Genomic DNA, 14,701 nt, shown 5'->3' on the forward strand with positions numbered 1-14,701 from the left:
TTAATTCAATTTAAAATGATGGATATAGATATTGCAGTCTTTATATGTAAATATCTGTACTGAATGTTTCATAAAATACTTTAGTAAATTGCAAATGTATGGCAACTTAAAATTGATTAAAAAAATTGCTTTTTAGTCTGAGGAGTTGACAAAGTACATCCAATTATATTAATATTAAAATGTATAAACCAACAAAAGGATAGGAAACTTCTATAGTAGTATGCTGAATGTCAAGATTTGGTATTAATATTGATACTGTGGATATTGATGTAGCCATCCCAAATGGGAATACTTATTAAAAAGGACAACAAATACACCTTTCTGTTGCAGCCTGATCATTTATTTTCAGTTTCAATTATGTAACAGCTGTGTGTGGGTTTGTGTTTGTGTAAGTGTGTGTACCCATGGTTCATCAGAGTGTGAGCTCAATCCAATTAAACCATCTCATGTGGAGAGAGACCAAACTTAAAAACTTTTGGTACAGCAGTCCTTAAAACCAAATAAAATGTCCACTGGATTCTTAATCCCACTCTTAAAACGGGAGATGTACTTTGCAAATTATAACTACAGGCTAACTCTGGTCTTTTGTATGATATGAAATCATTCTGTAGTTTTGTTTTTCTTCCCCAAACTCAGTTACACTGCATCCATCTCCATTCTAAAAACAAATGGCGTGGCCTGCCGACTGCACGGTTCGCCGTGGGATTACAGAAGGGGGGGGGCATGTAGCTACATTAGTGGCATAGCTGAGCTCTCAATATGAGAAAGCTGACACACTGGACTTGGTCTCTCATTTCATATTGTTCATCATAAAAAGTGATTCAGTCTTTTTTTTTTTCTTCATTTGACGCAATTTTATTACCTCCTTCACTCCTTGTTGTCCCTGTTCTTCTCTTCAGCATAGTTGTGTGTAAAGAGAGAGTAACTATTTGGGTCGGCTCTAGCAGCATTTCTCCTCTGGTAAAAGGTGGAAGAACTCCATGCATGCTGCCACTGTTGCATTTAGTCCTTTTCTGGCACCAGCTTCAGCACTTTGCCGATGGCGATAGTTTTGCCTAGTGGAGGAGTGTATGAAGAGAAGTGAGGGACAAAATGGAAAAATAACCCAGACGTGAACAGTAGCAAGTAAATATACTGTACAATGTATTATCTCTGCTGTGACATCTGTGTCCAAAACATATTAGCTTAAAGGCCCCATGTTATGCTTATTTTCAGATTTATACTTGTATTTTGGGTTTCTACAAGAACATGTTTGCATGCTTTAATGTTAAAAAAAACACAATATTTTCTCATACTGTATATACCTGTATTCACCCTCTGTCTGAAATGCTCCGTTTTAGCCCATGTCTCTTTAAGACCCCCTCCCAAAAAAGCCCAGTCTGCTCTGATTGGTCAGATTGGTCAGTGTTTCCCGGGTCTTGCGCATCTGTGCTCTCGGTGTCTCTGCACTGTCACTGCAGCCGGGGAATGACTGTAACAGCACTATAGCGGCACTTTCTTTCTATATATAGTATGGTTGTGACATCACAACTGTACAGACGTCCTGATGGCTTATTTAAAAAGGCACAGTGTCTGAATACGGACTGTGTGCATTTCTCTGCGGATTGAGCATTTTGATATTTTCACAGTAACCACATAGCACCTTGACTTGCTGCCTTACTAACACACCCACAGCGTCCTTACCTTCGTCTCTCAGTGTGAATCGTCCCATCTGAGGGAATTCTTTGAAGGTCTCTAAGCAGATGACTCCAGCTGCCCGGAGCCTGGCGATACACACCTGGTCCTGCTTAACAAAGCGTGGTCGTGTTTTGCTTTTCTCCCCGGTCTTTTTGTCCACCAGACAGATTAAGGCCTGCAGTCGGGATTTAAAGAGTTGAACCGCAGCTCAGTAAGGCCAGGAGGCGATCAAAAACTACTGGCTGAGCAAATAAAATACATAACAAAAACACACTCCAATATCGTAAAATGTTTCAGCAACAGTTTCGAAAGTAGAGCAGTAACTTACTGAGATTTGCACTTCTTCAATGCAGGTGTGGATGTGAAGGACTGCATTGTAACCAGGACAAATGATTGATTTGTGCTCAATAATGACGATCTGAAATAAAAGGAGAAAGCGACGTCCAAAGATCAGTTGACTTGACATATTCATAATACATGTAGATACGTATTTAGTATTGAAATAGAGTCTGATATATTAGTTTATATATTGGTTCATTATCTATATTCTCAATATCTTCATATATATTTAAAAACAAGCGGCCCGAATATGGGTTTAAATGTGTCTTTAACTGATGAAATCGGTTAGCATCAGCTGGCACATTTTAAGTGCCTCATTCTCATCCGTCGGGCCCTCTGGCTTCTGCACACTTGCTCTAAACACCAAACAGTAAATCAAATCACAACAATGTTGTGCATCAAACAAGCAGCTAAGTGCTGCTGCTAACAGGCATCGCAGCGGTGGCTCTGCATAAACGGCTGCCCTTCAAATCAATCGGCTTGCACCACAGCTTCTGGCCTACAAAGACCCTGCTTAAACAGACCCCAGGCAATTACCAACATTTGTTGGTATGGGGACCTGCAAAAATCATTCTAGCATTTTTCCACTTTTAGGTGTTTTTTGATAGAGCATCAGACTGGGATATCACTAGATAGTGTGTGGTGGAGGGTCTGTTAGCATCAAATGGAACAAATGAGAGCTAGTCGAGTCTCTCAACCTGAAGACGTTGACACAAATTCTCCCCACAAGTAGTGTAGACTCTGAAAGTCAGATGTACAATGAAAAAAAACAGATGCCATCATGCAGTGACTTTGGTCGTCTGGTGTTGATGTACCTGTGCGTCAAAGGTGCGGCCGGAGTGGCAGAGGTTGTCTGGGCTACAGAGGATAAACCCAGGGAGGATTTCTTCCTCCTCGATGCCCTTCAGCCTCAACTTCAGATTCTCCCCAGGAGTTGCATCGTCTGTCTCCACGTCGTCGCTCAGCAGGCTCAAAACTTCCACTGTGTGCTGCAACACGCACACACACGCGCACACACAGAGCACTTTTAAAATATTTTAAATAGACACAATATTGCTGTACTGAAACAGGATACATGGCTGGAGTGAGAACAGAAACGTTATCATTTCGGTAACAGGACCTTCTTTACATCTAGGCTGCAGTCAATTTAATACAAGAATGAGGCCTTGAAGTTATTCCTAGTAGAAGGTTTATTGGCCCCTTGTGAGAAGCAGCAAAGTCATACGGAGGAGATCTCACCCGGTTTGGCATCATGACCAGCTGCTGGGCTTTACTGATGCATCCAGACTCCAGCTTCCCGAGGATAACGGTGCCCATGTCCTGCAGGGGCACACGCACATGTTAAGAATGATCACAGCAAAATGGTATGGTTGGAGGTACATAAAAAATACAAACTTGTTACATATGTGCAAAAATACGCCCCCTTGTGGCATAACCCAAAAATTTAAATTAATAAACAGACTATTTACTGGGTACAATGGCAAAGGAAAGGTATTAGAACTATAGGTGATCTATTGGAGGGAGACATATTTATGTCATATGACAATATCAAAAGGAAATTTAACTTGGAGGGTCGTGACCACTTTTGGAAGTATTTACAAATCAGAGATTGTCTGAAGGGAACGGTTAAGTTGTTAAATGGGAAAAATCCTATAGAGACCTTTCTGCTACTACCTCCACCACTGTGCAAAGCCTCAAAATGGTATAATATTTGCCCTTGGGTTAAAAACAATACAAGTAAAAGTCTGAAAGTAATATGGGAAAGAGATTTAGGATGTACAATGGATGATGATACATGGGCTTTAATTCTGTCAAACAGTGGGTTGCACATTAGAGAAGCTAGGGGTAAGTTCATTCAATACAAAATTCTTAATAGATATTATTATACGCCTTCTAGGCTTTATAAAATGGGTATTGGCAGAAACGATCTTTGTTGGAAATGTCAAACAGCTAAAGGTACTTTGATGCATGCCCTTTGGGAATGTCCGGTGATCTCTGTTTTTTGGAGCAGTGTTTTAAGTTACATGCAGGGTTGGTTATCCTGTAACTTGCCCAAATCACCTAGACTGTGTTTACTCGGAGACAAAAGAGAAGTGCCAATGTTAAATAAACATACTTTTAGAGTGTTAAACACTGCGTTGGTAACATGTTCCCATGTTCCAATTTCTGCACCTACATGTCTACAATGTAATTTGAACATCAGCTGTTTACAGAGATTTACATTGACCCTCACTGTTGTTGTGTTTTTTGTTTGTTGTTTCTCTGTTATAAAATAAAAAACTCAATAAATATTTGAATTATAAAAAAAAAAAGAATGATCACAGCAATTTAGTGTTAGCCATCAGTAAGTTGATGCACATTAGTCATTACTTTTATAGACTGTATAGTGATTCATTAGCTAATCAATAAACTAATAGTAAAAAGTCATGACGACTGGGGGCAGGGACAAGAATATTTGCCTTCGAATGTTTTACCTGACTTGTGTGCATAGAGTATAACGTTGCACCTAATGCACTCTGGAATATACAACACATTGTCACTGTCCAATGAAAACCAAGTATCTTGGTTTGACAAAATTCGACCATTTCTTCAGCAAAAAGAAACAATTTAAAAGCCCATTGCAATAGCTGAAAAATACATTTGTGTGAGGCTGAAAACATGGTTGTTTTTTATTGTGAAAAGCTGGCATTCTGGAGATATGTGGTTTTCACATAACAGCAGGCAAATATTAGTATACTAATGCTGGTAAAATACTGTTGTCATACAGTATGAAAGCAACTGTTCACTTCTGTTTTCTCGCATTTTTCCAATATGCAGTACTTGTGTCTTATAATAACTCATCTCAGTTTCATTTACATAGCAACGCCTAGTATTTGAGTGGAAACAGTGTTATCATTTAAGCACCTTGAGCCCATTAAGTATGTTTGTATGTAGCAGCCCAGAAGATCGGAGTATACTGTGAATATATTCAAGCTCCAAAAACTCCCACACAATTTCAAGAACTATGGCCTAACACGATGCTCAGAAAAATATGCAAATTTGGAAGAGAATCAAGCCCTCCTTTAGGGAAACTCGCTTATTCGCTTTCTTGTCGAAGGTTGGATGAGATATTGAGGCTGGAAAAAGATGAAACAGCTAGTCTGCCTCTGTCCATATTTAAGAAAAATCTGCCGACCAGCACCACTACAGCTCACTAATTAACACTAGCCGTTTCCCTTGGTTTCCAGTCTTTGTGCTAAGCTAACGGAGATAACATATTTAACTGACTTAAGAGTGGTGTCAATCTTCTTATCTAGCTCTCGGCAAAGAAAGCGGATCAGCTCATCAGGAGAACTCTAGTTGGGACTTCTTAGTCATATAACCACTACATAAGGCTCTTGCGTAATCACAGGGAGAGGGGAGTATTTAAACAACTTAAAGACAATAGGATAAATAGAAAAGATATGTGGAAAAGGGAAAGATGCTTACAGTGATGTAGGGACAACTGACGGAGCTGCAAAATAACTTAATTCCACCAACACTTGCAGTATCTGTTGAATGGCTTCCAACATCTAAACCGAGGCGAGTGCCAAGATGCTGAATTATCTTAAAGAGCACTGATTATGCAGAGGCTGCAGTGTGTGTGTGTGTGTGTGTGTGTGTGTGTGTGTGTGTGTGTGCGTGCGTGTTTATAATCATGTTGGTGTGCTCATGGAAGATCCCCCAACAGGAAGGAGAATGACAAACTGGAGAGGGAAAATAAAAAAGATTTGGGCCAAGTGAACAAAAACCAAAAGAAAAGAAAATTTGACACCCACTCATCTTCTTGGGAAAAAGAAGACAGAGGTCTGTTTTTCTCTATTTGGAAAAACATGGCCTCCAGCTGTTTACCTTGTATTTGTCTACAATAGGTAGTCTGACTGGTCCATCGTTGGATCTGGTGAAGTTTGGCAAACTGTCCAGATGGGGAATAAATGGCAAACCCCTGGTAAGGAAAGAAAAAAAAAACACAATTCGTTCACATTTTATTTCTGCTATCAGAAATGTCTTTGTGAGTGCAGCTACTGTGTCTTAGCATGGACTACTATGTGATTTGGGAGAGCCTAGGACTCTTATTTCAGGTGCATTTTGGCAAATATATACGAGTAAGTTTTAATTAAACCACAGCTGTGTATTAAGTGGGAACCAGCAGAAAAAAATGCCAGCCAGCATTAAGAACAGTCCAGACTCCACACAAGGCAACGCATCAACTGAAACAAAATAGAAAAAGAAATACATAAACCCTAATCCTTTTCTGTAAACCGTGTGAGCTGTGAGACAAGCTTATTCATAAAACCATGTGCACAATTAACAATTTCTCTTCTCTAATACCAATGAACTTACTATTGGCGAATGTCTCCGTAATTACAGTTGGTAAAAATCTTCACTGTAATGTGTTTTATAAATATGTATTTATAAAGTGTGCTAGTCTTTTTATACTCTGAGCAAATGAAAAGGTGAGACCATGACGAGATGTTGTTGGCCTTTCTTTAACATTATCATAAACAAGAATAAGCACCTGTTGAGTGGCTACGTGTTTAAGAAGTCTACAGTACAGAGCTGCCAAGAACAGCACTGCTGTGAATCAACACCGTGTCAGTGACGCATTACCAGACAGATTAAAGGTGATACCGATGTAGCAATACAGGAACACAAACTGCTGGCAGGGGAACCGGTTATCCTAAATCTACCTTTCCTTTTGGGAAAGAGCAGCCCTAACCATGCAGTCGTCATTTTATACTCATGAGTTCAAACATGACTGCTGAAATATAAATGAATGCGAGTACTAAGACATACTTTGCTAACATAGAACATGACAGAGCCGACTTACGTGTACCAGGTGCATTCAGTTACGGGCTCCTTGAGGTTGGCACCTGTGAGTCCGGAGCAAGGCATAAAGTGGATGTCCTTCTTGGGGTTAAAGCCCACCTTCTTTAGAAAGGGAACCAGCTTCTCCTTACACTCTTCATACCTGCAGAAAAGTAATGAGAAGATGCAATTATTTACTGGAATATGAAATGCACAACATCGTGGATTTTTACAAAAAGGGAGGAGGAAGTCACGTGGGAGCTATAAAAAGGGACATCTGAATAAAACAGACAGTCAACACCAACTCTATTAAGTCACTGATAGACAATGTTTTTGGTGCCATGTTTTTATAAGTGATTATTTCAACACATGAAACAAAATGTGGAGACACCACTGACACAGCATTAAAGCAGCCATATTATGCTCATTTTCAGGTTCATAATTGTATTTTAAGGTTGTACCAGAATAGGTTTACATGGTTTAATTTTCAAAAAACACCATATTTTTGTTGTACTGCAGTGCTCTCTCTCACTGCTGCAGATCCTCTTTTCAGCTGGTCTCTGTTTTAGCTACAGAGTGAGACCTCTTTTCTTCTTCTTCTTCTGTACTATCTTTGATTGCACTTGCACATGCGCAGTAGCTCATATGTAGATCATGTCAGCTAGCTAGCTCCATAGACAGTAAAAGAAAGGCTGTTTCTACAACTTCGGTCAGTTACAAGGCAGGATTAGCTGGGAGACTTCTAAATGAGGGCGCACATGTAAGTAGTTCTTTTGTAGATTATGGTGAACTTGTGTGTGTTGTAGCAGTGCTTTGCTATTAAGAATGAGGTAGCATGCTAGCGTTAGCATGCTAGCGTTAGCATGCTAGCGCTAACACTACGAGCTAATGGTTGCGGTTAGCCTGCTCGTTTCGGCTTGTGACGTCACAAGCCGTGCCGATTTTGAACAGCTCACCCAGAGACTGAAGGCAGGACACATTCAGGAACCGTATCTCACTCTAAACAGCATGGGTGAATTTTTTTCAAAGTTTGTATGTGTGTGGAAGCACCAGAGACACAAAAGAACACCCCAAATCCCAGAAAAAGTAATTTTTTCATAATATGGGCACTTTAAAGCAAACGTGAACACGCCATATCCATTTCAACCCAGTATCTGTTCACCTTTCTAGGCTCCAGTTGACAGTGGGGTCATCCATCTTGTTGACCAGGACAATGAGATGCTTGACTCCTGCTGTTTTAGCCAGCATGGCATGTTCCCGTGTCTGTCCACCCTTCTCAAAGCCGGTCTCAAACTCCCCCTTCCTCGCTGAAATCACCTGATCCAAACCAATAAAGGAGGCAGAAGTAATTCCAGTGTTAAGAGACAGTTAGGCCCCATTCTTTCCTGGTTGTGTGTGTGTGTGTGTGTGTGTGTGTGTGTGTGTGTGTGTGTGTGTATAAATATCACTTGTTACTCTTGCATAAATAATAGATAAGAAATGAGCGATGACTAATGAAAAAGCGCTGCCTACAGTCTGTCTGCGTGCTGAAGGACGTTAACTTTTCTCTGCACGACAGAATTGTATGTACATTTTATGAAGCTAAAAATAAGCATGTCTACCGGCGGGCCCCGGGCGTGACCTGTTCAGGAGAGAAGGAGGTTTTTGTGTGTTCAGCACTCGGTACGTTTGTAGCTTCTAACTGAACCTTGGTTGTTTCAAGTTTAGTTTCTATATCTGCTTTATTTTACGTTTCATGTCCGCTTGTAGGAGTCATGTTTCATTTCCTGATTTTGCTGCATCATAACAAAAGCTTGTAAATAACAAAATAACGGGGGACTGTTACTGTGAAGAATTTATAGGAAATGAAATGTTTTACCAACAGCTGCTCCTTTGAGGCTCGCCCACTTCTAAACCGCAACAGCAGAAGTTGCCACAGAATAACAGGAATGACTGTGGTAATAACCTACATATTGGTGAATTTGGGTACCTTTTAATGGAACTAAAAATAAGGTTATTGTCCCCAGGGCACAGAGCTCCAGAGAGCCAGGGATATAAAAGGAGGGAAATGGATTATGCTGCACAGATGTGTACACGGATGTTTGTTTAAACTTATTTGCTGCGGTGAAAAGTCTCACCAGTGGAATAATTAAAAGGGGCTGTACTTGATATTCAGAAAAAAGGTCATCTGGGATTGCTTTCAAACAGCGCTCACAGGCCGTTTCCCAACTTGGCAAACACCGACGCTTTGCCACGCCCTTTGGCGTCAGACACCGACGCACGAGGCACCGACATGCACATGCACGCACAGCTGGAATGGCTATCAAAACAAAGAACAGAAAAGCTCGGATTACACTCAGAGGGAGTGTGACTTCATTCTCTGCTCAGAACGCCATTACTCCACTATATCTCTACATAGCAAATAGTTATTTACTGCTTTTATATGAATGATCTGAATATTGAGTAAAGCCCCTTTAAGTAATATGTGTCGGTACAGGATTTAATCTCTGTGTGTGTCTGAGGTTTAGGGCCAGTTAGTGTTGGGGTCTGTTGTTTGTCCATCTCACCAGGACGGCCAGGTCGGCTTGTGACGCTCCACCAATCATGTTGGGGACAAAGCTCTTGTGTCCGGGAGCGTCCAGGATGGTGAAATGTTTCTTCTCCGTCTCAAAGTAAGCTCTCCCGACCTCCACCGTCTTCCCCTTGTCTCTCTCCTCCTGGTTTGTGTCCAGAGCCCACGACAGGTACCTGCGACAGCCACGTTTATTTATTCATTTGTTTTACATAACTGCTTTATAAACTAGGGCTGTAACGATATGGAACCGCAAGTACGACGCTCGGATCCACGAACCTGTGTGGCGCTGTGAGAAGGCAGAATGGCGACACACCCCTTCCAACTCCCAGAATTATCCTTCCCGACCAGATCACATCGCAAGTTGTGTTTTAAGCTCCTCTTTTTTTCTGCTTGTGGAGAGCTACGTGACACATGAAACTATATTGATGAGGACCGGCGAGTTAAACCGGCCGTCCGAGAGTACACCAGGCGGACACGCAGCTGACAACCTGCAGGTGGAAGCGCTGGAGACGGGCTCGGACATACAGGCCGCGGGCCACTGTGGACTTGTGTCAGTCCGGCAAGCGGTTTCAGGAAAGTGGCTGCATGTGTCCGACAATGCACAGAACAGACACAGAGTGCGGAAAGTGTGTCAGAGCCTCCCGGACGGGTGAACTAGAGACACCGTTCCCTGTGCTTTTTTTTTTTTTTGGAAGGCTGGCTGCCAAAAATCGCACCTTACTAGCTAATTAATTAGAGTTAAACGCTAGCTATCAGTAAACAGAAGGTAGTGGCTGGTGTGTGCGCCAGTGTTTATGCGTTTGTGTGTCGGCCCGCCCCCACATTTGGCGACTGGCGAGTGTTCATTTCAGACCCTGCAGTACTGTGAAACTGTAGCCATTTAAATTGACTTTGTAAATGTAAGAGCATTTGATTGAAGAGGAATTTTCAACATGCTCGAATCATCCCCACAATGGAGTTTAGTTCGGTTTGTTTTTCAACAGTATATAAAGTTATAGCTTTGGCTATTTATTTATTTTACCTAGGTATATTGCTAATCATTTGCACAGTTAATATTGTTCTTTGGTGTTCAGTTTATACAGGTTTTTCAAATGTTATTTAATAAAAATATTTTTTTCTCAAAATCGCTCTTTTTTTCTCTCTCCTCACTCTCTCCCTCTAAAAAGGAATCGAGGTTAGCATTGAATCGTGGGTCAAAAATCGTGATACGAACCGAATCGTGGGTTTGGTGTATCGTTACAGCCCTCTTATAAACAAACAAGCCTGTTGGAATCTAAACCTTTTGCAATATTTGCTTGAATGATGAACATTGAACTCCCACGGTGATTAACTGCAAAACATCCAAATTAACAACATACGGTGGGTCAGATTGACCGCGCTTTTGAAGGTGCTTTCATTTAAATATTTAAAACCGCTTACTGCAATTTATTCACATATATTAATACTAAAGAAATATGATAATTAAAGATATGCTGATTTTGGACACAAGAAAACAAAGATTTTTTTTCACACCATGTCTCCCTGTTCTTTTCTTTCGCTTCTCTCTCATATTTTTCCAGGGTTCGCTTTTCCACCATTCCAGTTAAGTACCTAGAAAGTAGAAAACAGGGAAAGTTAACACAACAGGCGGCCATGGACCTGACGTCATATTTGTTGTATCTGCGGCATTAAAAAGTGAAACTGGGGCTAGGGCTGGGCGATATGGAGAAAATCAAATATCATGATATTTTTGACCAAATACCTCAATATTGATACCACAACGATGTTGCAGCGTTGACTATTGGTGCTTTCACAAAATAATTACACAATGAGATTTTAGATAAATAATCATCAGTAATGTGGATATAATGACTAAGTGGGTAAAGGCAAATAATAGAAGAGCTAAAACAGTCTGGTAAGTTCAGAAAATGACATCACTTTACTGTAATGCAGCCTTTACAACCAGGAAAAGACAACACTTATGCCATATTACAATATTACGACATCCAAAATCTAAGACGACGATATCTAGTCTCATATCACAATATCGCTATAATATCGATATATTGCCCAGCTCTAACTGGGGCTTCAACTGGAAAATCTGTTACACTGTAGTGGACAGCTATTGTGGCAACTATAAACATAAATGTTCTTAATTTTTACAGTTCTCTATACAGTGGGCGAATTATCAGGCACACTTTACCACATTTAAAAGAAATAGATAGATATTTTTCATTTATTGTGCAGCCCTGTGATCAGCCAACAGAGAACTAAATTAAAAAATTGGATTACTCACATGATCTGTCCTCCAATAGTTGATTTTCCAGCATCTAACAGACAAAAAGAAGATGAATAAAACTTCCCACAATCTTCCTTAGACAAATGAATAAACATACTGTACACATGAAAATGAGACGCACCCACGTGACCGATAAAGACCACGTTCACGTGTTCTTTCTTGGGGGCATCTGGCAGTGCCGGAGCCACTTTGGGCATGGGCATCTCCTCCTCTTCCTCCTCCATCATCTCCTCGTCCTCGTTCCTCGCCGCGCCCCCCTCACAGGCTCCTCCTGAACTCAGGTCCTCGTCTCCTCCGCCTCCTCCTCCTCCCCCCGGCTCCTCCTTCTGCTCCCACGTCTCTTCCTCGGTGGTCATGTCTGCCTCTGTGCCTCCGTTCTCCACTGGAGCTGGAACCATACAGTACATATTTACTACACCTGTACACCTGCTATTTCTCTTTGAGGTCTGGATGCTACAGGCAACCCACAGCTTGGAAGGAGGAGGAACTATTTAAGGACCTACTTTTTTGGCTGGAATGAAACCCTGCACTGACCATGAATCCTGATTGATTCTGAATCCTGGAATTCATTCAAGATGAGACATTTCTACCAGTTTTACGTTAATACCAAACTTAAATCCTTTTACCACATTTGTACAAAAATGTGGACTAAGATACCCTGTGCACACATTAAACATACAGAAAACAATTCCATTTTCAAAAGACAGAACTGAGTCAAGTCATGCTATTCACTTGTATCTCCTCCACCATTATCATTCATTCATATGCTCTATTGTAGACAGTATGTTTCTTTTGTGTGTTATAATAGAATTATTGTGTATTATGCAGGTTTAGTTATGTAATTTCATTCTAAATGTATCTTTATTCCAGGGAACCTGTTGTTAAACTGCCTTACCAGAGTTTAGGAAAACTTTTGGCACTATTTACAAAAAAATAATTATATTAAATAAACTGTAACTTCAATATCCAATCTGTCAGAGTAAAATAAATGCATATGCTGTCACAACAGCTCAAATTACTCTTTGGTTTTCAACCACAAGGTTTCTAGGTTTCTAGATTTCTACAGATGTTTGGTAATTTGGACTAGATTTTTGGATTTAAAAAACTATGGTGTGTGACATAAAGACCTCACGGATAGACGACATCATAAAATGAATTTGCCTTCATAGATTTTCACAGAGTTGCAAGACTTCACTGTCTGTGGTATGCAGTTAATCGTTCATTAGTCCTGTCCACTTGTTAAAACAACACAATCAATGCAATGTTCTGCAGAGCAAACAAATACCACTAAAAGAAGGAAAAAAAGTAACAAGAAATCTGCTGAGCCCTGCCGAAGAAACATCTTCCCATGGCAACACACAAATAAGCTTCCCATTTCCGTGACTATGAAATTATGCAGCCCAGCAGTCATGTACAAAGCCCTATTTTCTTCTTAACCCTCCCCATTCATAATCAGCCAGTGAGATATTGCTGCTGGTAACTCAGAAAGCCAGTCATGCCTTGACTTTGTCGACAGTCTCGTCAATGCTGTAATTATAATTTTTCTTTCAGACATGTTCAGAAAAATGTGACAAGTCGAGTATTAGGACAAGTATTTCCATGAATAAGCCTGTCGGAAATTTCTGTCTCTTATATACACTACATCCGTTTTGGTTTTTTTTGTCCCTGTGTCACTCACTCTGCTACAGCTGCAGTGCTCAGACACTTTATTAAAAAACCAAAACCCCACCAGTTCTCTGTAACTTGAGTAGAGGCCCACAGCATTCCAGGACAGGCCAAAAAGGTGAATGAACCTGACTTAGGCAAATTACAACTAGTCAGCACAAAGTGACTGGAGTAACCAAATACATTCAAATTGCTCTGACACACAGCAAACCAAGGTCTCAGCCATGCAGCGCTTGAAACATATCACAGTGTGTGCTAGTGGGTTGTCTATTTTGGGCATGGACAAGTGATGTTGCATCATATTATACGTAGGCCCATGCACATTGGTTTACCAATGCCAGCAACCCAAATATGGCTCAATAAGTGAACCTATAGGACTTCAAGGTGAGCATCCACGTTCTCCTAGTCTGCATGAGGTTTGGGCTGACATTTTAAATCTGGCTGCAGGTAGATGTGCACACCTGAGCCTATAACCACACCTGTCCTGTGGTTAACAACCTGCCTGACAGGTAGATTAGTAACTTAAGAACCTGAACATGCAGTGCCTGGAGTACAATTTGGATTCATACCGGCTGTTTCTGCCACCTCCATGCTGGCAATTGGGTCAGGGGCACCTTTTGAGGAGAGAAAGCAAAGCATGTCAAACTTTCATAAATATGTATTAGACAAGGATGGTCGTTTGACGTCTTGCTGTGACCGTTACTGTTATAAATTAGCTAACTGACCGTTACAACACATGACTAACACTCTAGCAGACTTGTTGATTAGTTAGTGTAAATTAGATAACTGTGAAACTGGCTGGACTGAGCACAGCGAGTTGCAGAAAGGAAGGCTAATTTAGCTGGATTAGCAAGCAAGCTAGCAAGTTAAGCTAACTTCCAACCAGCTGTCTGACATTCACCCACCATCTGAAGCCGGAATTTCTACGGCACTTGCTTGAAGGAAGCTTGGTACAAACACCGGGGCGTTAACGTTGGGGACAAACGGCTTGGCGTTGACGTTGAGTGCGGCGAAGGCAGTCGGGAGCTCTGCCGCGGCAGCCGGGGCCTCGGCATCCTCCTCCAGCTCCCACGAATCCGGGGCTGTGTCTCTCGGGTCCATCGCTCCTTTTTCTAGAGTTGACAAGCTTTCCACTGCTGGGGAACGTGGATGTTTTTATAGTTCCGATAAAACGCGTTTAGTTGCTGGTGTGTTTTAGACTCTTAGCAGCACATTTGGTGAAGTTCCCATCGCTTTGTTAAACCTTGCTTTCGCAAGCGTATGGATCCCGTTGCCGACGAGAAGTGGTGTGCAGTACAGCCACTGCATGTCTTGCAAACACCGCTAGAGGCCAGCACCGAACTTCTGCTTCGTGTACAATC

General features: G+C 41.2%; 1 protein-coding gene across 3 annotated transcripts; it reads right to left on the reverse strand.

Moving 5' to 3' along the window:
- Nucleotides 1-322: 322 nt before the first annotated feature.
- On the reverse strand, nucleotides 323-14,666 carry gspt1 (G1 to S phase transition 1). Of its 3 annotated transcripts, none has more exons than XM_031297987.2 (14): nucleotides 14,246-14,666; nucleotides 13,871-13,954; nucleotides 11,797-12,063; nucleotides 11,673-11,706; nucleotides 10,910-10,987; nucleotides 9,390-9,570; nucleotides 8,006-8,160; nucleotides 6,866-7,006; nucleotides 5,887-5,980; nucleotides 3,256-3,336; nucleotides 2,832-3,005; nucleotides 2,006-2,095; nucleotides 1,684-1,852; nucleotides 323-1,055 (listed from the first exon to the last, which is right to left on the reverse strand). In XM_031297987.2, the coding sequence occupies exons 1-14, from the start codon at nucleotides 14,439-14,441 to the stop codon at nucleotides 1,003-1,005; spliced, it is 1,797 nt and encodes a 598-aa protein (XP_031153847.1). In that variant the 5' UTR covers nucleotides 14,442-14,666; the 3' UTR covers nucleotides 323-1,002. The 3 variants fall into 3 exon arrangements, with proteins under 3 accessions (XP_031153847.1, XP_031153848.1, XP_031153849.1); XM_031297988.2 differs by having other exon boundaries at nucleotides 13,910-13,954; nucleotides 14,246-14,664; XM_031297989.2 differs by lacking the exon at nucleotides 13,871-13,954 and having other exon boundaries at nucleotides 14,246-14,665.
- Nucleotides 14,667-14,701: the final 35 nt, after the last annotated feature.

The sequence above is a fragment of the Sander lucioperca genome, chromosome 22 (assembly GCF_008315115.2).
Source record: "Sander lucioperca isolate FBNREF2018 chromosome 22, SLUC_FBN_1.2, whole genome shotgun sequence".
In the NCBI taxonomy this organism is placed as follows: Eukaryota; Metazoa; Chordata; class Actinopteri; order Perciformes; family Percidae; genus Sander; species Sander lucioperca.

Coding starts and splice junctions, on each gene's coding strand:
- gspt1 (XM_031297987.2), bottom strand. CDS start 14,441: ATGGACCCGAGAGACACAGCCCCGGATTCGTGGGAGCTGGAGGAGGAT. Junction 1,853..2,005: donor TTGAAGAAGTGCAAATCTCA/GTAAGTTACTGC, acceptor TCCCGACTGCAG/GCCTTAATCTGTCTGGTGGA. Junction 1,056..1,683: donor ATTCACACTGAGAGACGAAG/GTAAGGACGCTG, acceptor CTCCTCCACTAG/GCAAAACTATCGCCATCGGC.